Source organism: Phyllostomus discolor, chromosome 2 (genome assembly GCF_004126475.2).
Source record: "Phyllostomus discolor isolate MPI-MPIP mPhyDis1 chromosome 2, mPhyDis1.pri.v3, whole genome shotgun sequence".
Taxonomy (NCBI): domain Eukaryota; kingdom Metazoa; phylum Chordata; class Mammalia; order Chiroptera; family Phyllostomidae; genus Phyllostomus; species Phyllostomus discolor.
In genome coordinates this window covers 217,209,906-217,232,442 of record NC_040904.2, presented here as the reverse complement: position 1 = coordinate 217,232,442, position 22,537 = coordinate 217,209,906, and the positions used below count along the sequence as shown (strand labels likewise).

Genomic DNA, 22,537 nt, shown 5'->3' with positions numbered 1-22,537 from the left:
GCCGCACAGGAGAGGATGAGCCTCACCTCGATGAGGAAGTCTCCTGTGCGCAGCCCAGCCCTCCAGGCCACGCCCTCCACATCCACCGACTCGAGGTACTGCAGCGCCGGGAAGGCTGGCGTGGGGGTGAACTCCTCGATGGGGGTCTCCGCTGCGGGGGCAGGGGCGGGGCAGTCAGGGGGGTGCTTCACCCGTGTGTCCAGGTGCAGGCGGCTGCCTCAGAGCCAGGGACCACTTCAACACGCCCAGCAGACGGTGGGCAGAGTGGCCCGGGGTGGGGGCCGCCCAGGGCAAGAGGAGCCAGCCCAGGAATCCGGGGCACATCCCCCGAGATACCAGAAGGGCCCCAGGCACGGGGCACACCGGCAGAGACCCTGGGCGTCCCGCGCCGGAGACGCAGGGCCCCGCAGGGCCCCGCAGGCCCACGCAGTGAGACGTTCCAACCCAGGCACCTGGTCGGGCGCAGCACAGCCGAGGGAAGGGGGGGGCAGGGCTGGAAGGGAAGGGGCGGGTGGAGCAGGGGGTGGGGCTTGCACAGGGGACGGGGCAGGCCGGGAGGGGGGCAGAGGGGCTGAACAGAGGCAAGACAGAGGGGACGCCCCTCGAGGTTGGTGGTCCCTGCTGGCGTGATGCCAGCCCCACCCACACTCACGCTGCCCCCCTCCTCGTTACCTTTGGCCCCCCGGAGCACGAAACCAAAGCCCTCATGGTCCCGTTTCTGCAGGATGGCCACCTTGTCGTCGATGACGTAGTCACTGGGGGAGGAGGCAGGGAGGGTGAGGAGGAGCCTGCCGGGCGGCACGGCTGGCCGGGCTGCCCCCACGTGGGCCGGGGCATGGCCCTCAGGCATGGCCCGCCCCTTGGAGCTGCTCTCGGACTGACCCAGGTGGGCAGCAGGCGGGGGAGGGCTGGGCGCCACTGCCCGGTCCTCTGACCTCTTCACCCCAGACCTCCCAGGCCAGCAGCTCTCGGCCTCCCTCCACCTGCCCGCCCGCCCGCCCAGCCGCCCTGCCGGTACCTGTGCGAGGTGAGGCTGTCATAGGAGCCCACTGTGTAGTGGCGGAAGAGTCGCTTCGTCCGGTCCTCCCGGGTTTCTGAGGGGAATTCAGTTGCTGGTGGAGGGTCTCATCCTCCAGGTGCCCTGAACTGGCCCCCACCCTCGTGGTCACCGGCCTCTGCCCACACACCCCCCTGGCCTGGCTGTGCCTCATGGAAGTGGCTGGGGAGGGGGATACTGGGTCCTGGGCGCAGAGGTCCTGGGGTCAGAGGGGACCGTGTGGGACATTCCGGCCCCGGAGGCAGGAGGGGATGGTCATCTCGCCCCAGTGTGGGGGGCGGACCGCACGCGGCCAGGGCCCCAGACCTCCCAACAACGACGGATGGATGTGCGCACGTGGCCCCCAGTCGTGAGTGAGTGCTGTGCTCACACGCGTGCTTGTGCACCTGCAGGTCTCTGTGTGCCTGAAGAGTCGTGTGCCCACGTGCACTGCCACGGAAGCCATGTATGTCCTCAGTGAGCCCCTCACACGGCCCACGGGTGCTCGACCTCACGGGCTGCCTCGCTCGGGGCCCGCCCCGAGTGTGCCAGCGGCCCTGGTGCTGGGGGCTGGGCCCCTCCCCTGTGGCCACTGCACCGCACAGAGCCCTGTCCCACCTGTACTCGAGCTCAGCCCCCTCGAAGCCCCCACAGAGGCGGCCCGCCATCTCCCCGGACTCCCTGAAAGCCCGCAGGTTCTCTCTGGCGCCACCCCCCTTCCCCGGCACAGCCCGCCCCACTCTGGGCTCCCTTCTCCTGCGGCCCCCCCCCCCCCCGGCTTCGCAGCACCTCTCTCTGCAGGGGGGCTCCCCCAAGACTGTCCCACCACCACTCGCATCTCACCCCTCAACTCCTCCCTCCTTCTCTACTGCTTCAGCACGTCTCGAGATCAATTTGTCCCGTGTTTATTGAGCACCTACTATGTACCAGGCACTGTTTGTTTCAGGCCCTGAGAATACCGCAGAGGGCAGAACAAAGCCCCTGCCCCACGGAGTTCAGGACCTGCTCACGGACGGAGAAGACAGACAGGAAGCGGGGACGAGCACAACCTGCCGGGGGCTGGTCAGGGCCGAGAGAAAGCAGGACGGGTGGGGCACAGAGAGAGTTTTCCCAGCTCTGGGGGGACGGGGGGGTGCGTGGGAAGGCCGCCCCAGGAAGGGACAGCTGAGCGAAGGCACAGGCCACGGGGCGGCCGCCACAGAGGACGGGGGTCAGGCACTCAGGCCAGAGCCCGCTGGCCAGCGGCGAGTTCCAGGGGTGGCCAGCAGCCCGGGCCACTGGGGCAGAGGGGGTGAGAGCAGGAGGTCGGGAACGGGATCCCAGGAGAAACCATGGGTTCTGACGCCCCCTCTCTCTCCACCGTGCGTGAGCCCCGTGTGGGTTAGGGCCGCGTCTTGTCTATTTCTGTGATCCGAGCACCTAGCGTAGCACCTGGCACGTAATGAGCACTCCCCGTGCTGGCTGGGAGGACAGATGGGCGGACATCTGGCTGGGGGCGGTGAGCCAAAGAACGCGTGACGGACGGCGGGAAGGATGGGCGGAATGAGAGACGGAGGGAGGGACGGACAGAGAGCAGGACGGACGCACAGAGGGGTCAGGGGGCAGCGGGTGCATCGACAAGTGGGGAGGAGGGCCGAGCGGTGTGATAGAAAGGGGCACCTACACCGGCGGGTGGACGGAAGGGGAGATGGACACCCAGATGAATGGGGGGTGGGTGGTGGGCGGGACTGATGAACAGACGGATAGACGGATGCATGGATGGACGGATGGATGGATGGACGGATGGGTCAGTCAGTGGGTGGATGGATGGATGGATGGATGGGCAGAAGGATGGACGGATGGATGGACGGATGGACGGATGGGTCGGTCAGTAGGTGGATGGACAGATGGACAGATGGATGGACGGATGGATGGGTGGATGGGTGGACAGATGGGTCAGTCAGTGGGTGGGTGGATGGACGGATGGACGGACGGATGGGCGGGTGGGTGGAAGGAAGGAAGGAGGGTTGGTGCACTGGCTGTCGGGATGGGTGACGGGTGCGCAGGTGGCGGCAGGATGAGTGGGTGCGTCGAGGGCACGTGGAAAGGGGAGCAGGGAAGCAGAGGCCGGATGGGAAGGAGAAAGAGCTCCCTGCACACCAGCAGACACAGGCGTCAGGAACAGTGTCCGTCTGGGTCTCAGGGCCCTGCCCCCCCCGGCGTGTCCTCAGCCGGTCAGTCCCCCGAGAGCCCCTCCTCACAGAGCAGGAGAACGCACCTCGGGGGGGTCTCCCGGGTCCCGGCAGCCTGCGATTCCGTCACCTCGGGACCCTCCCCGGTGCTGACCTGCTCTCTCCTCTCTTGCCACACACTGCCTCTCAGGACCGGGGCCCTCGGGACGCCCCTGCACCCGCCGTCCGGGCCAGGCCTCCTGGCCGCCCGGGCTGCACGCCAGACCCTCCCCGCCTGCACCTCACCCTTCTCACGGGGACCCAACTGCAGCCACGGTCACGGTGCCGGCCTGCAAAGGGACCCCCAACTCCACAGTTCCCTGGCCTCCCATTTTTAGATTCTGTCGACCAAACAAATTGTATTTATTACATAACACAAATTCACTTCCCAGTTTCATTAATCAGACACATAAAACCCAGCCAAAGTGAAAACACGCAGCATGACCCCCCCACCCCAAGTACTGGAAAGAAAGGGAGGGTGGCAAGGGGGCGGGGGAGGGGGAGGCCGGCTGCTGGAGCCGCAGCTTTCCAGGTGTCCTGGAAGCAGCCTCGCCCCCCCCCCCCCCCCCCCCCGCCATCGCCACCGCCCAGCTCGCCCAGTAGTGGCAGCTCCTTTGCCCACGCTCCGGGCAGGGGCTGCAGGAGGCCCCGCACTGCCGCCCCGGGGCATCACCCTGCCCCGAGTGCTGGCACACCGCCCCCTCCTGGCCTCCGAGTCCCTCTCTGTCCCCACTCCAGGCCTAGCAACGGATCTCCCTTTGGATCCGAGCCTGTTGGAAGCAGGTGCTCATTCCTGGGCTGCCTCTGGCACAGCCCGGACCCTGGGTCCCGGATCAGACTCTGTCCAGAGCCGCTGGCAGCCCGGTCTGCGCTGAGGGCAGGCGTTACTCCCCCATCCTGGCAGGCAGCTTCCGCAGGCCTCTCCCCTTCTGTCCACGCACAAAATGCTCCCGCCTGCCCAGGCGCCTCCTGACATGCCAGCAGGTGACGAGCCCCAAAGCCACCCCCGTCTAGAGGCCGGGCAGCTGCCCGAGGCCTCCAGCTCCCGCGCCAGGGCCCCGAGCGCACTCTCCCTTCCCGGAGGCTCTGCTCCACCCCGCCCACCCCTAGCCGCCACCTCCATCTGCCCGCCTGGCCCTCGCCCTGACCTGCAATGGCCCACACACTCAAGACGACGCCCCATCTCCTCCCGCCACACACTCCGGTCCCAGCATCACCCTCCCGGATCCACAGCCACCCAGCGGGCCGCACACCCCACCCCAGCCCCGCCACCTGCCCTGCACGCACGGGGTCACTCGCCCGGGGTCCATGGACAGAGTCGGCCCCAGCACAGACCCTGCAGCCACTGCCAGCGTCACAAAGAAGACTCTGCCCCCTGGGCCGTGGGACCGGCCCTCCTAGAAATGGAGCAACATCCACTGTCCTCACTGTAGGACCCGCTAGGACAAGTCCATTTCTGCATGTGAAGAGCTCAAAAGCAGACCAGCACCGGGCGCTGTTCGGAGCACGCTCGGTGCCAGCACGTGCGGGGCCGGAACGCCCTGAGTGCCCCGGGACACCGGCCCTGCCGCGCAGCCACCGCCTGACCGCCTGCAGGGCCCCTTGTCATCCTCCCAGGCTCAGCTCCGATGCCTCTGCCCTGAAGCCCTCCTGACCCTCAGGCCAACCCAGGGTGCGACCTGCACACGCGCCTGCGTGCCTCACACCTGCGGCCCGGCCACACGCAAATGTCTCTGGTGTAACCACCGTGCGGCCCCTGCCATGCCCCCACCCCCAGACAGGGCCCGACACACACCAGACAACTCGGAGCTGTTTCTGGATTCCGACTCCATTCCGGGCCTCAAACCAGGCCCCTCGCCGCCCACCCCGGGCAGGGCAGAGCCGCACTCAGCTCCAGGGATCTGGAGGCCCCGCCTCCCTCCCCCCTCCCCTCCCCCATCAGGTTGGCACCAAGGCCCCAAACCCCGGAATCACTTCCCACCTGCACAGGCTACCCCACAACCCTGCACGGGCACACAGCAGGGGGTGTGTCCCCGCCACACTCCCAGCCACCTGGAGAAGGCAGGGCGGGGAACGGCCGAGCACGCAGGTAAAGGCACCTGCTCAGGAGCAGGTCAGCGGCCACACTCCGCAGGGGGCAGGAGTCCGGCCCACGCAGGGGTGGGCTCCCCCTGGCCGGAAACTCCCACACCAGGTTTGGAGGGCATGGCGGCCCCATGAAGAGAAGGGGCCCAGAACCCTTGCTCCAGAGACACCACTGGTGACCCCCGCTGGCCACCCCTCGGGAGAGGACCCCCTGCCCCACCAGCCCTCAGGCCTGGGGACTGAAAAGAAACCCTTTGCATGGCCAGGACCCCCTCAGGCCGCAGCCGCCAGAGGGGCCCTGCCTGGTGGCCACGGCCGTCTCTACCTGCTGCCCCCGGCCCCTCCGGGCCCAACTGGCCTCATTTCCTCTCGGCAGATCCAGGCCTCCCTGCACTGCCCACCTGGACAATCTGTCCACTTTGGAAACGCATCTCCTTTCTCACGCTGACCTCATTGCCTGTCTGCCAGCCACGCGGGAACCACGCACCCCACGCACGGCGTCTCTGTGAGGGTCGCGTGTGGGCAGCGTGTGGTCACTGGGAGGCACGCTCGGCACCCGCAGACTCGGGTTCACACGTGTGTGTCCCAGGGGCACCTCACGCACGTCCCCACTGCTGTGGAGCGTCCGTGCGCACGTGCAGGGAGTGTGCGTGCCGTGCGTCTGCCGGGCACTCGGCTTGCCCACTCCCAGGGTGTGTCCGGGCTGTACCCTCGGCTCTTCCCGGAACACCCACCTGGGTTCGGCTCCAAGCGAGGTCAGAGGGGAGCGGGGGAGCAGCCCAGGGAACGCGAGGGTCACTCACCGTGCCGCGAGTCATACTGCCGCATCTGCACCTCCTCCACGCAGTCGGCCGGGAACCAGCCGGTGCGGCCCTTCACGGTGCCCTCCCAGAAGCCGCCCTCCCCGATGCTGAGCACTGGGGGACAGAAGCCAGAGAGGCGGTCAGGCCGGGGGGGCGGCAGCGGGAGCCCACCCCCAGCCCCTCCCCCCCCCCCCCCCTCAGGCTACGGTTCTGCCCGCCCACCAGGCACCCTTCCTCCCATCCCTCCCTTCACCCTCCCGGCTTCCTCCCTGGAAAGATTTCGGGATCCACGAGGAACAGAAACAAGCAGATGGGCGCAGCACAGGACGGGCATGTGGGGGGCAGAGAGACATGCAGATGGACACGCTCGAGGGGGGCCGGAGGCAGAGGCAGGGCCAGAGCGTGGCTCCTGCCCTCCCGGGGCCCCTCCTCCCACCCACCCTGCCGTTGCCCCTCCCCGGGGGCCAAGCACTCAGGGTCGCTGCCTGCAGCCAGTGATCAGGCCACAGGCGGACCAGGGAGGTCTGACCCCCGCTGCTCCTCCCTGGGGCTCCCACGGACACCTGGCACCCACGAGGACAGGGCCCCGGGGACGGAGAGTGCCCAGGCTGAGGGGAGCCTGCCGGGGCCCCGGGGCCCTAGAGCGGAGGGAGCCGGTGGCAGAAGCCCTCTGAACAGGCAGACACACACACACGGTGGTGGCCCAGGGCCCCACGGAGCACAAGGATTCCCAGTGAAGAAGTCTCGGAAGTGACACAGGAACCCCATAATTCTACGGAACTCTGTGGTGGGATGGGGTCCTCGGAACACACAGAACCCAACGACACCAGCGCCCGTGACACAGAAACAGCCCCAGACGAGGCGAGCCTGTGGTGTCACGGGGAACCCATGATGCCAGGGGGTGGGTAGGAACCCCATGAACAGAGACACCCCTCCCTGACACGGAGCCCTTCACAGCGACACAAGGAATCCCCAGCGGCAGATGCATCCCATAATGAACACCCTGGCTCCAGTGCCCGGGGAGACCCCAAAATGGCATCAGTCCCCACAGGATCGCGGCGCCCCGGCCCGGCGCCCCCGCGACCCCGCCCCCCGCGACCCTCACCCTTCACGGCCTCGCCGCGGTGCAGCGGGATCTCGCCTTCGCCCTGCGGGCTGTGCGCCTTCACCGCGATGAACTTGCGGCCGGGGACTGCGCTGTAAAGTTTCCGCTTCGGGCCCCGGGGCGGCGGCGCGGGGGGCGCAGGGGGCGCGGGGGGCGCCGGGCCCTGGCCGGGAGCGGGGCCAGGGCCGCCGGGGCCACCAGGCCCGCTCGGGCTGTAGACGAACACGTAGGTGACGGACGCGATGCCGGGGGGCAGCGGACACGCGAAGCCGGCGCCCGGGGCCTCCATGGCGCGCGGCCCGGCCCCGCCGCCGGCCTCACCGCAGCCGCCGCAGCGCCCGCTGCCCGCCGCCCGCCGCCGCCCGCCCGCCCGCCGGGGGCCCGGCCCGGGGCCGCTCCATGGGCCGCGCCGCCGCGCCCGGCCCGCTCCCGCCAGCGCACGAGCCGCGCCCGCTCAGGGCTCCGGGACCGCGGGGCTGCGCTCCCGGGCGCGCCGGGCTCGCTCCATGCCGCGGATCTCCGCGCGCCCCGCCTCCTCCGCGGCCCGACTCCACCCTCTGCGGGCGGTGGCGGCCGGCCTCCCCGCCTCCTCCTCGGCCCCCCGCGCGCCCCCACGGGGGCAGGCCACGGGGCGAGGGGACTGCGGTGCTAGGAGGGCGGAGGGGTGTCGGGCACAGGAGGGCGGGGAAGGGGAGGCGGGTCTTGATCGGAGCGACCAGGTGGGACCCGGGGGCGGGTTGGGGGAACACTGGTGCGCTTCCGACAGCGGAAAAGCCGCCTGGAGAAGGCTCCATCCCGGGTCTGTGCCCCCCACCCCACGTCGGCCCCTGCTCACATCTGACCGCTGCCATGTGTGGGGCGCCTGAGTCCCCTGCAGACCCGTGTCCTCTCCTCCTTGGACAGCTGCCCCTGAGGCCCACACACACTTGTGGTGACCCGCCGACCCGGCCTGCTGTCCCCACCTGGGCAGCAAGCCTGAGGCCTCGGTCCTCACTAGTGCCCTGCTCAAAAGCCTGCACTGGCTCCCCAGTACCTGAGCCGGCCAGGTCCACGTTGGCAGCCAAGAGCGGAGATCTGTGGGGCTGAGAAGCAGCTCCAGGCCCCTCACGCACTCGGTACCTTCTTGTCCCTCCTCCCGGCTGTTCCCGATGGCCTGCCCACCACCTGGGCTGTTCTATCACACCGTTCTGGCCAGCTGTGCTGCCTCTCAGCCACAGGCCCACCTCTCTCTGCCCTGCTCTCTGACGCTGGCGGGAACTCCGGGGCCACATTTCTGGGGGGCCAGGGGCTCTGTGCCAGGCTCTCCCAGCAGGGGGCACAAGGGGAACCCCACCTCTAGGCCCCCCAAGTCAGCTGAAATGCCACTCTCTCTCCTAGGACCAGAGTGTCCTCTCCTCCAGAAACCCTCTCCTTCCAGATGCACCCCACTGCCTCCGCCCTCTCCTGGCCACTCATGGGGCGCCCCTCACCGGGACCCCCCTGCCTACCCCGCTGCTTCTCAGCACTGGGCCCCGCTGCCCAAGTCCTTCTGAAACCTTCAGGACCTTGTGCTGCTGGCTCCCACCACTCCGGGCAACCCAGGCACCAACTAAATGTTTGAATTAAAATAATACGGGTAATTCTGCCATCCTCACAGAGCAGGGAGCCGGAGCCCACACAGAGTGGCTCTTGGTTTTGTGTTTGCTGAAAGGTGAGTGAATGCACAAAAAAAAAACCCCAGAGGAAAGCAGGGCGTGCACCCGGCTCCTACGCAGGCGCCACCCTCTGCAAAGCTGAGCCACCAGAAGCTTGTTCTTCTGGCCACTCGACCACCCCTCCCCCAGGAACACCCATGGGCGTGCGGGGGCTTCAGGGAGAGCCGGTATGATTTGGGGCAGGACAGACGGCCTTGGAGTCTGGGCAAGACACACAGGCAGAGGCGGCATCTGGAATCAAGACTGCACGAGCAGGGACAAGGGCAAAGGACAAGCTCCTGCTGCACCCCAACCCTCCGCGGGGCGCCTGAGCCGGGGCCCTTCTCTAAAACCGATCCTAACAGAGCGCAGCCTCATGCAGGGTCCAGGCTGAGACAAGACGGCCCAGCTGCCATCACAAAAACAGGGTGCTGTTGGCGTGGCTGCCTCTCAACGACGTGCCCTGAGCACCTCCCCTGTGACCGAGCTCTGGGGAAACACGGAAGCAGGGATGGCGCTTCCTGCCCTCCAGGGGCGGGGGGGGGGGGGGGGTGCCTTCGCCAGCAGCGGTGGCTGGCCCGGGCTGTGGGCCAGGGGCTCCCAGCTGGGACCGATCACCGGCCCAGGTTTCAGAAGGCTTCCAGAAGGAAACAACCTCGGAAGAATTAGTCCTGCTCACTTATAAGGAGGGACTCGCCCTAACCCCAGGCACGGAGGGGTTGGCTGACCTGTCCTGGGCTACAGTCAGCAGGTGCAAGGACCCGGCCCACTGTCTGCAGAGCCAGAGCCCGCCTCCCGCTCCCACTGCACGGCCGCGACGACCCGTGGGCTCCGGCTGGGCTCTGGCCGGGCTCTCTGCCCTGTGTCCTGGGGGTGCCACGCCCCTCACATGCCCCTGGTTCTCTGAGTCCCGTCGCTCCTGCTGACCAGTCCCTCTCCTCCCAGCATGCCTCCTCAGCCGCCCACTGTCCTCAGGGCAGGGCAGGGCAGGTCCAACCACAGAGTGGCATCAGGGAGCCTACCTCGGGCCACTGCACCTCCTTTCCTTCCCCACCCAGGGAGGTCCGACTGGGGGGCTTGGGGCCCCCTCCCCAAGCCTGAGCCCCCCACTGCACAGGTGCTAGATGCCACACCTCTGCCGGCCTTGTGCTGGCTCCCTCAGCATGGGTCCCGGCCCAGGCCCTGGCCCGGACCCTCCCAGACCCTGCCCGGGCCCCCAGCGCCTCCTACCTGATGTTGCTCTGGCTGCCCCTGCCCGCGTCGGGGCCACCGACGTCCTTCTCCTGGCCACCGTCCCGGTCCCGGTCCTTCTCCTCCTGCAGACGCTGGAGCAGCAGCTGGTGGGGGAGGCTTCGCAGCGAGGGTCCGGGAGAAGCTGCGGGCTGCCCCTCACCCTTCAGGTTGACGTCGCTGGCTGAGCGCTGCAGGGGCCGGGGGGAGGCCAGACCACTGGGGCCGGCCAGCCGCCGCCGCTTCGCATAGCTGGGTGTTTCCCTGAACGGAACTGGAGAGGGGGCGCATGGGTGAGGCTCCGGGCAGCCAGAGAGGGTGGCCACCCTGTCCTGGTTTGCCTGGGCTTTCCAGATGCTAAAACTAAAATGCTATGTCCAGGGAACTGCCCGAGTCCCAAGCAGAGCAGGACAGTGGGCCTCCCAGTCCAGACCCCTAAAGGCTGCCAAACTTTTGTAAAAAGTCCGTGTGCCGTCCAGACTCTGTGGGCCGCACACAGCGAGCGGTTTCTGCTGCAGGACCCAGCACCGCGGCCACAGCGCAGCGACGGCCACAAACCGTAGGGAAGCGAATGGGTGTGGCCGAGTGCCAATAAAACTTTATTCAAAAAGCAGATAAGGATTAAGAGACCATGATCCAACTATCTGCTATTTACGAAAGTGACCTTATTTCCAAAGACACGAGTAGGTTTTAAAAAGTAAAGTAAAAGGATATAGAAGATATTTCACGTAAATAGTAACCAAAAGAGATCTATCTAAGTACCTATACTACTACCAGACAAAATAGACTTAAAGATAAAAAGTGTCACAAGAGACAGAGGGCATTATATAATAAAAGTGTTGACTCATTAATAGATTGACAACTGTTCACGTATATTCATTGAACAACAGAGAATCAAACGAAAATAGAAAACAAAGATTGACACGTTCGGAGAAATAGATAGTTCTACGGTAAGAATTCAACACCTCACGTTCAATAGTGAATAGAATATCTAGAGAGAAGATCAATAAGGACACAGAAGACTTGAATCGATAGACCTAACAAGAGAGATACAGGGCCTGGCACAAATAATGCCCCTTTTTGATTCCATAAAAACAGTGTATTATGAAGTCGTAAGCATGCAATCCTGTAACATAACAATGTCACACTCAAGCACGCCATGTGACACTGGAGCTGCAATGTCCGCATTGCCGCCCGTCTCGTGGGAGACAACCACGCACCACGCTCAGTGGCGCTGCTTCTGCCGGACCCTGTGTCCGCGTCTGCGTGGAGACGGGGGGGGGGGGGGGGGGGCGGGAGCGAACACTCCACAGAACAACAGTGGGGTACACACTCTTCTCAAATGCACAGGGAACATTCCCCAGGATAGACCAAAGCAAGGCTCCGCGAATTTGAAAAGACTGAAAGCATACAAAGCATCTTCTCCGACGGAATGAAACTAGAAACCAAGTACAGAAAAAAAAACCTTGAAAATTCACAAATATGTCTTAATTAAACACGATTTTAAATAACCAGTGTGTCAAAGCAGAAATCACAAGGAAAACTAGAAAACACTTTGAGAAAACAAAAGCTATACACGGCTTTCACAATGCACCAGAACTTACGAGATTCAGCAAAGGTGGTTCTAAGAGGAACAATTATGGCTGTAAACAGCTGCATTTAGAAAGGAGACAGGCCCAACTCAATATCCTAATTACACGTCTTAAGAAACTAGAGAAAGAGAAGCAAACCAAACCCAAAGCTGGCAGAAGGAAAGAAACAATAAAAGGTAGAGATAAACGAAATAAATAGAATTACAGAGAGAATCAATGAAACCATAGTTGTTTCTTTGAAAGTATCAACAAAATTGATAAAACTTTAACTAGACTGAGAACAAAAGGGAAAGATGGACACACGAAAATACAATCAGAAAAGAAACGCACGGAGTTACTGCCGTCTTGCAGGTTGAAAGGCACACGACAGAATACTACGAACCAGATGTAGACTCGCTAGAGGAGGTGGACAAGTTTCCAGAACCGACTCAAGAAGCAGCAGAAAACCTGAACAGACCCAGAACGAGCACAGAGACTGGATCAATAATCACGAGTCTCCCGACATCATCATGAAAGTCCAGCATCAGACAGCATTGCCGATCAGTTCTACCCAACATTTAAAGAACGAACACCAACCCTCTTCAAACTGTTCCAAACCAGGGAAGAGGAAGGACCCTCCCTAGCTCACTGGTTGAGGGGTCAAGGGTCAGCCAAGGGCGTGAGCGGACGGCTCTCCAGAGAAAGAGCAGGAGTGGCCGACGGCACAGGGCAGACGCCTCGCACCCTCGGCCGTCGGGGAAACGCAGTCTGAGAGCCACAGTGAGATATCGATTCACACTGATCGGAACAGCTGTATATTTAAAAAGAACCGATCAGAACAAGTGTTGGCAAGGGTCTGACGGATTTAGAGCCCTCCCACATTGCTGGTGGAAGTGTAACATGGTGGAAAACAATCTGGCTGTTCGTCAAAAAGCTACACACAGAATTACCGCCACATGACCCAGCAGTGCCACTCCTAAGCCTACAGCGAGAAAGAGCCGAAAGGAGGCGTTCACGGCAACGCCTAACACGCGTGCTCACGTGCTCGCCACAGCCCTGCGCCAGAGCCCTTCCCAGCGTCCGTGGAGGACGCCGGCAGAAGTGAACTGGGGCGTAGCTCAGCTGTGTGAAGGGACGCGGCCGTGACGTCCCACAGCCCGGGTGGGGCACCGGGGGTCGCACGCCGCGTGGCGTTCTGTCCACGCGGGACACCGGGGCAGGTGAGGCCGCACAGAGAGCGGGCGTGCTCCCGGCTGACCGGGGCTGAGGGAGGGGGCTGTGGACCCACTGCTGGGTCTTCCAGGGGGCTCAGGGGGTGAAAACGTTCTGGAATGCAATGAAGTTGGTTGTACAACGTGGTGAAGGCACTAAACATCCCTGATTTATTCCATTTAAAGTAGCTCATTGTACATTATGTAATTTTAAGTGAAATTTAAATCCTCGATTTCAAGGCCTCAACGTAAAAACAAAACAGCAGCCCGGGGCCGGGGTTGGGCCTGCCGGGCGCCGTCGCCCGGGCCCTGCCCCAGACTCCTGCTCCGCACGCTGGGCCTCGTGAGGGACGCAGGGTCTCGGGCGCCGCCCGGACCCTCGGAGCCCGCCGTGACCCAGGTGTGAGCAGCACTGCCCCCGTGCCCCGGTCCGAGCGTCATGGGACACGTGTGCGAGAGCGAGTGCTCCAAACTGTGCGTGGAGGGGCGGCGAGGGCCGGAGGGGGCCCCGGGTGGCAGCTCCCGGGCCAGGGCCCTGCTTCAGGCCTGTGGGTCTGGAGGGGCAGGTGGGGCTGCCAAGAGGCCTTGCGTGGCCTGTGCCCTGGGGCGGACAGGTCCCAGCCTGAGGCGGAGGAAGGGGGTGGGTTCGAGGAACCTGCTCCGGCTCCTCCTCTGCCTGCAGCCCCAGCGGGGCCCCTGGGCTGGGATGGGACAGAGCGATGGCGTCTGTCACTGAGGGGGTGCTCCTGCAGCGAGGGGTGCAGACGGGGTGGGGGCCACAGGCACAGACCCCTCCATGGCCCAGGTCTGAAGACAGGCTCTGAGGCACGCTGCCGTACCTCAGTTTCTCCCCCTGTGAACACGGACCGGTGACCATGCGTGGGGTGCTGACAGGGTGCGTTAAGATAGCGGGGCCCTGGCCGGGTGGCTTGGTTGGCTGGAGCATCATCCAGCACACTGAAAGATCGCTGGTTCGATTCCCGGTCGGGGCATGTGCCTGGGTTGCGAGTGCAGTCCCTGATTGGGGCCTTCGTACGGGAGGCAACCGGTCGATGCTTCTCTCTCACATTAATGTTTTTTTCTCTCCCCTCCCTTCCCCTCTCTCTAAATTCAGTAAGTGTGTCTTCGGGTGGGGACAAATGAAAAGGGGACGACAGCATTCACAGTAAATGCCCGTGATGACATCACCCTGCAGCTCAGGGCTGCACCCCCACCCCCGGCGTGCGCAACAGGCAGTCCGTGGCAGCCGCGGCGCCCCCAGGAGCCTGAGCGTCTCTGTCCACACCACAGACATGAGAGGTGGCGGGGGCCTGTCCACGCTCGGCCGGGGTCAGGCGAGCCCCTCCCTCCAACCAGAGGGACTGAGGCCGGGGCCGGAGTCCCGGCCCACGGAGCCGAGGAGCCTCGCGGGAGGGCAGAGGGAAGGGGCAGACGCAGACAACCACGAGAGCCCCTTCTGCTCGAGAGGGCTGCAGGCACAGAGGCCCTCGGCAGCTCTCCCGAGGTCGGGTGGCCACGAGCAGGGGAGACACCCCGCCCGTCCACCGGCCCAGGGGCTCCAGCGGACAACACGCTGGCCCCAGCCGGCCTGGGACTGCCTCCTGCCCCTCATCCAGCCTCCAGCTCACCACAGCTCTCTCCCCGCGGGCGCTGGGCCCCAACCCCGCCCCACTGCCCTCAGCTGGCGCTGCTGTCCTGGACCCTCCCACACCCCAGACCTGCCACCATCGGCTGCCACCGTGTGCACCCCGCCTGGGGCACCAGAGGCCCACAGCCCAGCCTCCGTGGGAGGTCCGCTCAGGGGGGCCTACAGAAAAAGTCCTTAACCACGAACATGGTACTAATCTCAGCCCCAGTCCGAAGTTCAACCCCAGCCCTGGCGGTAACCTCGCGTCAGAGCTGAGAAGGGCCTGACCCAGGGCCAGCCCCAGACCCCAGCTCTTCACCGTCGCTCAGGGTCTGTGCTCCAGACTGCGCCACGGCGGGCAGGTCTGGGTCGACCGGGGCACGGGAGCCAAGCGGGCAGCCCCTCTGTGGCCCGGCGCCTGCAGGGGTGGCCTCGGGCCAGGAAATACTTTTTCCAGAAACAGGAAAAAGCACCCACAGGAGTGGGTGTGCCTCCAGCCACCCCCCACCGGGGCAGGATAGCAGGGTTCCGGGGACAGGCCCCAGACCGGCCCCACACCCACCAGTGACCTGGGAGTGGCTGGGACCTCCCTGAAGCCACCCTAGAGGGCTGTGCCCATCCTCCTTCCTGCCCGGGAGTCGAGACTAGGTGGCCCGTCCTGCTTTTTCTTCTGGGACCACGAGTCGCGCACGCACCAGGCCCCGAGGACAGCACCCCACCCCTGCAGGTTTCCTTGTGAGCACACCGAGGTGACCCTGTCCGGAGGAGGCACACTGTGCCCGCTGACCCCGCTCTCGGTCTGGACTGGGGCAGAATGTGGAGGCGCAGGAGCCGGCACCCACCGTCCCGCATCCTGGGTAGGCCCTCACTCAGCCCCTCCCAACCTCAGCCGACGCCGAGACCCAGCACTGGCCCCAGCCAGCAGCTCTGAGCTAACCAAGCCCTTGACCCTGACCCTGACCCTGACCCTGACTCTTGACCACTCTGCACTGGCCCTCCCCTCAGCACACTCCCTCCCCCTGCAGGGGCCGCAGACAAACTGGCGGAACAGAGTACAGCTGGCAGCCGGGGCTGGAAGAAGACGCCTGGGCACGGGGGCTCCCTTGTATTGTCCCCAGGGACCCCCGAGAACGCCCCCCCCGCAAACCCACATCCCACCCGGACCTCGGGTGGGCAGAACTCACCAACGTCCGAGTCTTTGTGGGTCTTGATGACTTCGGCCAGCTCAAAGTTCCCTGCGATGATGGCCACCTGCAGGGGCAGCGAGGAGGCTCAGCGGCACCACCCTCTCCACCCCCTCCCCCTGCCTGGGGCCCCTCGGGTTCCTGTCTCCTGTGGATGGTGGCCCCGAGCTCGGACCCTGCCCCTGCTGACCCACCACCCGCATCTGCCCCGGACTCAGGAACCTCCTAGGGCACGAGACCCGCAGAGCTAAAACCAGGGCAGCCTGGGGTACCCCAGGGCCCACCGGCCCCCCCACCTGGTCTCCCCACATCCCCTCTGTAGGCTCCAGCTGCCCCCGTGGTCCGAAGGTCCCCAACTCCCCCCACACATTGCAGACCACGTGATCCCGCCCACCCGGTCATCCGGGTGCCAAGGACCAAACAGGGCCAGAGAAAGGGCTCGGGAGCATCACCCAAACCAAGTCAGGAGCGGGGACCACCCCTCGACCCTGCCCATCCCCGGAAGGTCAGGCCCACACCTGTGCTCCCCTGGCCGCCGCGTCCTCGGACCCTCCTCTCTCCCTGGAAGTGAGAGAGCTCCCCCTCTGCAGGGACTGCCCCTGTGAGCCACCACTGCTGGCCACTCCGCCCCCCACCTCGCCCTGGGGCCGTCGCCTCAAGGGCAGGGCCGAGGCCCACAGACTCAGAGCCACCAAGACCCAGGCAGCCACCCAGGGGCAGCCCCTCGCCGGTACCTGGAAGGCTGTCTGGCTGTTGAAGTTGCGGACGTCCTTGTTGGCTCCGCGGAAGAGCAGGACGCGAGCACAGCTCTCCTGTGGGTGGGTTGGAGTGGGGTCCGGGTGTGACATACAGGCACACACGGGATGCGCATGCAGGGGTGCGGGGCACACACCCCCCACCCACACACTCGGGGGGCACACGCCTAGCACAGGAGGATCTGGTCAGGGGTACATGTCACATCCCACCTGGCCCAGAGGGCCCAGACGCCATTCACACCTGGTTGCTCAGAACACACGTGTGTTTGGGGAATAGACGTGCCCACACAGGCCTTCAGGGCCACAGCTCGCTGCAGCACATAGAACACACATGCGTGAAGGGGCACAGGGTCAGAGACGCACACACGTGTAGTCGCTGCCCCGGGTCAACTGTGCACACACACGTGTCCACCTGCAGGCACACCTGGTTGTACAGGGCACAGATGTGCAGGGCGGTGTTCCCCGAGGCGTTCTGGGCCCCCATGTCGGCTCCGTAGAACAGCAGGTGCTCCAGGTGCTGCACGTGCCCGAAGCGGCAGGCCTGGGGCGGAGGGAGATGCCGCTGGGTCCCCCGACAGAGCCCGGGACCCCCGAGCTTGCCGATGGAGCTGGGAATCCCCTCTCCTGCAGAGAGAGCGGGGAACGCCCCGCCCTCGCACGCCTGGACGGGGGGCGCCCGCCCGCACCCGCTCCGCCCACCTGGTGGATCTCCTGCCAGCCGTTCTCATCGGTGGTCCCCAGCTGAGCATGGTCATGCAGCAGCAGCTCACAGCAGAGGGCGTCCCCGCCCCCCAGGGCGCTGTGGTACAAGGGTGTCAGGCCACGGCTATCCTTGTAGTCAGGCGAAGCGCCCAGGTCCAGCAGGGTCTGAGGGCGAGGAGCGCAGTGTCCACACTGGGCCCGGTTCCTCCCCGCCCCGGCCCACAGGCCCCCCCAGCAGACCCGGGACCCCGGCACCGACCGTCAGAGCCTCCGCATTCCGCTGGCGGGTGGCGCAGTGCACGGCCGTGAGCCCGTCGCGCGTGCGGAAGTCCAGGTGAGCGCCGCCGTTCCTCAGCACCTTCAGCAGGTCCGTGGCGTTGTCCAGCTGGGCCGCCAGGCTCAGGGGACACTCTGGGTTCAAGGAACAGAGGACGGTCACGCCCCAGCCACCCCATGGCCGTGCCCCTTCCTGCTCTGCACCTCACCTCCAGAGTCAGGGTCGTGGAAGTTGGGGTCCAGCCCCTTGTCCAGCAGGCGGGCCACCTTGTCTGTGCTGTGCAGCTGGATGTAGTCCATGAACTTCTTCAGGTTCGCCTGGAACACCCACCCGCCCTGGTCAGCCTGCATCACAGCCGCCAGCTGCTGACCGCCACCCGCCTTCCGCCAGCCGGCCTCCGGCCACCTGTGGACACCTACCTACCGCACCACCCAGCGCCTCCGAGTGGCCCCAGCCCCCCAGCGTGCCCAGCCTGGAGGGGCCCAGGCCGCCGAGCCGGGGACCAGCCCCACAACCTCATCACTCCCCAGGGGCTCGTTCCTTCTCTGGCGCATCCTTCTCACGCACTGGCCCCACGGAGGATCTCTACCCCAGGGACCCGACCCATCGGCAGGGGCCACCCCCACGACAGGACTTTGCCTGCCTTTCATTCGTGAGCCCAACCACATGTGAATTCACGCAACAAAGCCTCCCTGCCCTGGCTGTGGTGGCTCAGTGGACCGAGTGCCAGCCTGTGAACCAAAGAGTCACCGGTTCGATTCCCAGTCAGGGCACACACCTAGGTTGCAGACCAGATCCCTACTAAGGGGCGTGTGAGACGCAACCACACATTGATGTTTCTCTCCTTCTCTTTTTCCCTCCCTTCCCCTCTGTCTAAAAATAAACAAAATCTTAAAAAGTAACATCAACTTTTAAAAAGTAAACATTAAAAAAAGCCTTCCTGAGCCCCGGCTGGTGCCACAGGAGCTCCATGCCCAGGCAGGGTGGCCTGGCCGGAGGCCCCAGGCCTCCCAGAGACACTCAACGCGCACCAGGAAGAGGAGAGGGCACCGCAGGGACCGTGTCCCCGGAGGAGGTCTCCTCGGGTCACCGCGGGTCAGGACGACTGAGGGAGAGACCTCAGCCACACCCCAGGTGGGCGGCGTGACGGTGGGCAGCTGGGGCCCCAGCAGGCGGAGACCCAAGCCTCATCCCAAAAGAGGGTGGCACTCACTGAAGGTCAAGAGTCACCAGTGTCCTGTGGGTCACTGAGGACAGTTTTGGAGGAAGACAGCAGGAACCACAGGAGAAACCAAGGGTGACAGGACCACCCAGGGGCCAGTGGAGGGAGGGGAGACCTTTCCACAGCAGTCTCCGTAGCCCCGGAGTGGCTGCAGAGGGGTCACAGAGGGGTCACTGGGGCACAGGGGTGGCCCTGCTCGGAGGCCTCTCTTAGGCTCCAGAGAAGAGCAAACGTCCCCTGGTCCACAGGAGCCTGAGGGGGTCCACCTGTGAGGAGGGCCCACAGCCCCCACCTGCCCCTCCTGCATCTGGAGAGGGCAGCAAGGTGCCCCCCAGCAATGGTGCCTGCAGATGCACCTCTGCACAGGGCCTGCAGCCAGGCAGGTGTGGGGGCAGCCCCAGCCTCCCCGGCCGCACAGCTGCCAGCAGGACGCTCAACTGCTCTGGGTCTCAGCACCTTCGGGTGCAAAATGGGGCAACAGTTCCTCCCAGGAGGCGGCTAAGGAGACGCCTGATTCCAAGAGCCCAGTACTGGCAACCACCGCGTGCTGGGCTCCTTGCTCTCCCCCAGTGACCACATCGGGTGCTTGTCCACTTCTCTCCCGCCCAGATTCTCACCGGGGCACGTGCCCTGTCGCACCCCACCCCCACTAAGCCAAGGGTGGACCAGAGGGGTCAGCAAGATTCTGATCTGACTGGAACCCATCGCCAGACTGCCCACCCACAGCCACGGTGCCCAGAGCCTGCACCCAGCCCTCCAGCCACCCCCTACACCTGCTCCCAGCGCAGGGGAAAGGAGGCGGAGTCAAAGCTGGGGGGACTGTGGCCAGCCCCAGGCTGGGGTGGGGGTGCAGGGAGCAGAGCTGGGGTGGGCGGGCCACAAGGAGGGGCTTTTAGAGGCCATTTTTGACATCACAAAACCCAGTCCACACTGAGGCGGGGAAATACGGGCCACCATCCCCTCCCCAAGGCTGCCCCCTTACCTTGGTGTGAAGCTTTGCAAACTGCTTGTCATCGATGAGGTTCTGGGCATAAACTCGCCTCTTGTATCGGAACTGCTCAGAAGACAAGACAGGGAAGAGGCGTCCACCGGGGTGGAGTGGATGCAGGCACAGAACCGAGCCCTCCCGGCTCTGCCCTTCAGGCCTCTACTGATCGCCCACCCTCGATCACAGGCCACCCCTCCCCCCCAGGCCAGCCACAGACCCCACCCACACAGCCAAAGACACAGCCTGCACCCAGCTCAGGGGAGACACCCGCCCAGGTGTCCATGGCCTGCATGGTCTTCCTGTCCCAGGAAAACCCCACTTCTCTTCCTAGACCCTGTTTCAGGTTTACCTTCCCCCACACCCCCTCTCTCGGTGAAACTGACCCTGCTCCCCTGGGCCACCACAGAGGCCCAGCCAACTCGGAGCTCAGCCACCATAACGCCGATTTCACCGCTCACTGCTCAGGGCGCCGCCTCTGGCTCAGCCCCAAGCCCCACAGGGCACTCGATGGCTGCACGGCAGGCAAGGATGAGCCTTCCTGAACTCCCAGGAGGGGGGCAGGCGGACACACAGATAACGCGCCGGCTTACTCCACACACGCTCTGGGCGCACGCCGGCTCACACCCCACCCCGCAGCGCCACGTTCAGAGCTCCCGCCGCACGCCGCCGCCTGCAGGCCCGGCACACTGCTGCCTGCACACCGCACACCGCACACATGGCTCCCTGCAGGCCCCGCGCACACCACACACATCGCTCCCTGCGCTCGCCGCACACAGACCCCCGCTTCCACACGACTCCCCCGCGGGGGCTCCTCACGGCCGAGCCCTTCACTGCTCCTGCCTCGGAGCTAGGTGGTCGCGCCACGCGCGCCCTCCTCCCCCCCCGGCCCGCCGCTCACCTCCAGGTAGGGCAGGGGCGTGTCCAGGTTAGGCGGGTAGTCCTGCAGGAGCCGCTCCTCGTCCAGGAACTTGCCGGCGCGGCCCCGGGAGGGCGGCTGGAAGAGCCCGTAGTTGAGCGCGTCCTGGAGGCTGTGGTTGAGGGCGCAGAGCACGCGCTGCTTGGCGGCCCACACGGGCGCGGTCGGGTCCAGGCGCAGGCACTTCTGCGGTGGAGCGAGTTCGTGAGCGCGGGCCGGCCCTGCCAAGCGGCGCGCAGGGCACCGAGCCCCGGGGTCCCCGCGGGATTCCGGGGCGCGGGAGCCCCAACCCGCGGACCCCGCGCCTCCGCGGCTAGCGGGCGAGGCCCCGCCCCAAGGGCGGTGCTTCCAGGGCCCCGCCCCGCCGGGGTGATGGGGAGGGTCCCGGCGGAGGCGGCGGGGGAGGGGTGAGTAGCCGCGGGCCTGGGGTCTCCGGCGCCCAGCTCCCAGCGCGCGGGTGGGGTCGGGGACTGGGATGAGGATGGCGGGGGCGCCGCCGAGACCCGGGCAGCGGGGCTCACCGTCTGCTGGAGGTCCGGAATGCCTACGCGCACGACCACGAAGCTGGCCCCGGGGCCGTCCATCCCCGCGCCGGGGCCGGGGCTGATCGCTGCAGGGAGAGGGGCGCACGGGGACTCCACGGGGCGCCCCGGCCCCCCCTCGGCCCCCGCCGGAGCCCCGTTGGCCGCGCTGTGCGGGAGGGGGCCGGGGGGGGCCGGGGCCGGGGCCGGCGCGGGGGGCAGCGGCGCCGAGGGCTCCGCAGGGGCGGCGGCGTTGGTAGCGGCGGCAGCACGGCTCGGCTGCATGGGCCCCGGCTCCGCGCGGCGCTGCCTTCCCCGGGGGCGGGGGCGGCGGGGGGAGGGGGCCTGCGCGGCGCGGGAAGCGGGGGCGGCCGGGGGGCTGCGCCGGCGGCGGGGGCCGGCCGGCCTCAGGGCAGCCCTGGGGCGGGGGCGAGGGGGGCCTGCGGGGGTTCGGGGTGAGGTGGGAGGGTTCGCGCGGAGGGTGGGGCCGCGCCACCGGGCGGGGGCCCCGGGGGCTGTGCCGGGGTGCGGGGCGCCCTAGGCCTCGCGGCGGGGGAGTGGCTGAGCAGCTAGGGCTGCACGCGCTTCGGCTGCTAGCGGGCGTCCGCGGACCGCCGCGGAGGTTGCGGCGCGGGGCTCCTGGAGCTGGAGTGGGGGTCGCGTCGGGCGCCAGGGCCGGAGGAGAGGCAGGGAGGGGAGAGAAAATCCGGAGCATTAGTCTCCCGGAGTAGCGGCTTCTCCCCCACTCTAACGACCTCCCCGCCCCACTCCACCCCGGGCCGGGCACCGGGCAGGTGCCGGACCTGCCCGGGTCCTGGGGGTGGGAAGGCGGAGACCTCGGGGCTCCCACTGTCGGAGCCGCTTCACCTCGAGGCTGGACCCTCAGGGCCACGGCGTTCCCGCGGCCCCCCCGCCCGTGGCCGACTTTAGGGAGTTCTCCCCGGACTGTGAGACTCGCCTCCCCCTCCCTGCGGGACCCGGGTTTCCCAGATCCAGCGCCTGTCGCCCCCTCCCCGTCACCTTAGAGACGACAGGATGGGGGCGCGACCTACGAGAAAGGGCTTAGGGGAGGGGGCGCTACTAGACTCCACCTGCAGCAGGAAGTGAATTTTAGTTTTACCCGTTGTCGTGGCAACGCGGGCGGGGGTGACGAGTGGGCGGAGGAGCGGGGAGCGCGGCGAAGAAAGTGGCTCAGGCACCACCGCCCCATCGGCGCGTGCCAGGCCCCTCGCCCCGAGAGCCCCCCAGAGGCCACCCCAGTGCTGCGGACACTGTGACCCCAGGGCCGCGGGAGCGCAGCGCAGCCGCTCGACGTAGCGATGTCCCTGAACTCGGGAGAAACAGCTCCGGACTCCCACAGACACCCCCCCCCCCCGCACACCTTCGTTCTTCCCCGAAAAAGATGCCCTGACCCCCTCGCA

General features: G+C 66.2%; 1 protein-coding gene across 6 annotated transcripts in view; it reads right to left on the bottom strand.

Moving 5' to 3' along the window:
- SHANK3 (SH3 and multiple ankyrin repeat domains 3) overlaps window positions 1-21,516 on the bottom strand; it is a 45,943-nt gene extending 24,427 nt beyond the window's left edge. For 4 of the 6 annotated variants that reach the window (XR_004901736.1, XM_028532840.2, XM_036019817.1 and 1 more), the window contains exons 1-15: window positions 21,117-21,511; window positions 20,578-20,781; window positions 19,674-19,745; window positions 17,678-17,786; window positions 17,452-17,603; window positions 17,190-17,357; window positions 16,915-17,031; window positions 16,470-16,547; window positions 15,736-15,802; window positions 10,143-10,416; window positions 7,240-7,451; window positions 6,135-6,248; window positions 1,019-1,094; window positions 673-755; window positions 27-151 (exon numbers count right to left, since the gene is read on the bottom strand). Coding sequence is in view for 5 of the 6 variants with exons in the window: in XM_028532840.2 (XP_028388641.1) it covers window positions 27-151; window positions 673-755; window positions 1,019-1,094; window positions 6,135-6,248; window positions 7,240-7,451; window positions 10,143-10,416; window positions 15,736-15,802; window positions 16,470-16,547; window positions 16,915-17,031; window positions 17,190-17,357; window positions 17,452-17,603; window positions 17,678-17,786; window positions 19,674-19,745; window positions 20,578-20,781; window positions 21,117-21,401 (2,136 nt within the window). In the remaining variant the exon portion in view is untranslated. Of the gene's footprint in view, window positions 1-26; window positions 152-672; window positions 756-1,018; window positions 1,095-6,134; window positions 6,249-7,239; window positions 7,452-10,142; window positions 10,417-15,735; window positions 15,803-16,469; window positions 16,548-16,914; window positions 17,032-17,189; window positions 17,358-17,451; window positions 17,604-17,677; window positions 17,787-19,673; window positions 19,746-20,577; window positions 20,782-21,116 lie in introns of all 6 variants that reach the window. The other 2 variants (XM_036019818.1, XM_036019816.1) reach the window with 2 other exon arrangements.
- Window positions 21,517-22,537: the final 1,021 nt, after the last annotated feature.